Source organism: Rhagoletis pomonella, unplaced genomic scaffold (genome assembly GCF_013731165.1).
Source record: "Rhagoletis pomonella isolate Grant_MI unplaced genomic scaffold, Rhpom_1.0 Rhpom_scaffold_00002, whole genome shotgun sequence".
In the NCBI taxonomy this organism is placed as follows: domain Eukaryota; kingdom Metazoa; phylum Arthropoda; class Insecta; order Diptera; family Tephritidae; genus Rhagoletis; species Rhagoletis pomonella.
Window position 1 is genome coordinate 99,876,190 of NW_023458556.1, and position 2,558 is coordinate 99,878,747.

Consider the following 2,558-nt stretch of genomic DNA (forward strand, 5'->3'; position numbering starts at 1 on the left):
TTTTTAATAAAAAATCGCGCGATAAATAATGAAAATATTTAATAAAAAACCGCGCGATTTTTTATTAAAAATTATCGCCTGCAGCGCTTTTTCCATAAAAATCTATACTTCGATAAATAATAAAAATTTTTAATAAAAAATCGCGCGATGCCAAACTAAAATTTTCCCGAGATTCTGCTCCGATTTGTCGCGCGCGCCTTAATGTTGCGGCACAAAAGGGTCCTTTCAGTTTATGTCGACTCTGAACGGCGATTTTGTTTTAATGGGAAGATGTTTTTCATTTTCAAGCTTTGCCCACTGCTAACCATTACACCACAGCGGCCTATATACGGGACCTATATTCAGATAAATTTTTTGGATTTTGGTATCGATATTTGGAATATCGAGTCTTTTTATTCCGATATTAATGTGTACCCGATATTTTTGAAGCGATAATTTAAATGAGTACCATATCGATACTTTCTGTTCGATATCGTGTCCCTACATCGCAGTGGGGGCCTCCCTCTTCCTCTGCTACCACCAGCGGGTTCCGAGTTGAATACTTTCAGAGCTGGAGCATCGGTGTCCATTCGAACGACCTGGCCAAGCCAGCGGAGCCGCTGTATTTTAATTCGCTGCATTATGCTCATGGTTCCATCGTCTGCGGTATTCGCCGTCGCCAACGCGTAAAGGCCCGTAAATCTTCCGCAAAATCTTTCTCTCGAACACTCCAAGACCCGCCTCATCGAATGTTGTCATTGTCTATGCACGGGCATGATGAATGACTTATAGAGCGTGGTTTTCGTACATCGAGAGAGGACTTTACCCCTGAATTGCCTACTCAGTCCAAAGTAGCACTTGTTGGCAAGAGTGATTCTGCGTTGAATTTCCTCACGGCTAGGCTTGCCAAATGTCCGGGTCTAGGACTTTCCGATTACTGGAAATATGACTAACAATAGGTTTTTTCCACAAGCTACTTCTAGAAAAACTCGAGCAAAGTTCAAACTGTGAGAGTATATCAAAGAAGCTCTAAAACTTACTTGTGGTATGCGTATGTGTAACTTTCCTCCTCGATTTTTGCGATACCGCCGCCTAAGAAGTTTCACTTCAAAAAACGCAGCCTTTCCTAAAACCTGTATTTTACAGTTAAAATTTTTTTTATTGCAGAAACTATACATTGATGTTAGTCAACTGGATCATGGAGACTGTCTGTTTGGATGTTCGAGAACATCAAGTTCGAACGAAAGCATTTTGTGGTGAGCGAAGGTAAAATATTTTTATATTAACAATTTGAGAATGGATTTCTTCTAGTAAGGACGGAATTTCTCTCTTACATCATTTTCAAATATTACCATCGCTTAATAACCAAATGCGATCTGTGGCAGTACTTGATATCGAAAACTTAAGGAACGCATATTTAAACTGGAGCCATATTGGTCTGTTCGTCCAAGCAACGAGAACACCGGTAAGAATTTGTAGTGCTATGATCTTAAGTTTCGAATGTACACCATAATAACCGAATTAATATACTTGTATTCACAGGGCCGCCGAGAGCCAGGCAGGGCCCAGCGAAGATTGCATCGGCGAGCCCTTTGAATTGAAACTTTTTGGTGCTTTTTAGTACTACCCACACATCCATTATTACAAAGACAATTTTTTTTTTTATATGAATTTGGTTACGTAAGACCAGTGCTGGCCACTTTATGATTACGATTTACAGTAATCGGGATACGAAAAATTTTAAGATTATAATTACAGTAATTGTAATCATGAAAATTGTTATTACAATTACAGTAGTAATCGTTAACTTTTTTAGGATTACAATTAAAGTAATCAAAATCATGCAATTCATGCAATTGCGATAACTAAACATAACAGTTGTTGATGACAACCATATATGTAATACTTCTATATTGATAGTAAGCTAACATCTCAATGTGTAAGCATTCCGAAATCAAAGCGAGACAGTCTAGTACTGTTATTGTCAATGTATTGTGTACTTGAGTGCCGGTTTTGTAAATGTGTCGTGTACATGTTTATTTATAAACGTATGTGTTCCTTTTCTTTCGTACGTGTTTATTGATATATCTGTACTGTAGTGTTTTCGGACGGTACTAGCTCTTACTGCCAATATAGGAGTATTACATATATGATGACAACTGTCATTGAAAAATGCACTATGAAGGAAATGTTCTGTGACTAAGTGATACATACCAATCGATTTCTTTTTTCGTCGAGAATAAAATTTGAAAAAAATGTGTTTGTAATTTTAATGCATAATTTAAAAAAATAATTATTTTTTATTTTTTATTTATAAATTCAAAATAACAATAATTTTTGATTTTTATTCTATAAATCTAAAATAACAATTATTTTTGATTTTTATATTATATGTCTTAGATAGCAGTTATCGAAGACTTATTTATAAAATTCATCAATAAAAATCAGTCAGTGGCTTTTGCTTTTAAAAATCATCAATATAAATCTGTCACTGACTTTTATTTTTTAAGTCATACGTATAATGCAGTTAAGATGGTGTTGGAGAACAAACTTTTACTAGACTTATACAAATACCTTTT

General features: G+C 35.3%; 1 protein-coding gene across 1 annotated transcript in view; it reads left to right on the plus strand.

Moving 5' to 3' along the window:
• The window catches only part of LOC118734250 (GPI inositol-deacylase-like), a 44,458-nt gene extending 42,519 nt beyond the window's left edge, over positions 1-1,939 (plus strand). The window contains exons 6-8 of the mRNA XM_036463966.1: positions 1,147-1,235; positions 1,291-1,444; positions 1,522-1,939. Of these exons, the coding sequence (XP_036319859.1) occupies positions 1,147-1,235; positions 1,291-1,444; positions 1,522-1,575 (297 nt within the window). The 3' untranslated portion in view covers positions 1,576-1,939. The remainder of the gene's footprint in view (positions 1-1,146; positions 1,236-1,290; positions 1,445-1,521) is intronic.
• Positions 1,940-2,558: the final 619 nt, after the last annotated feature.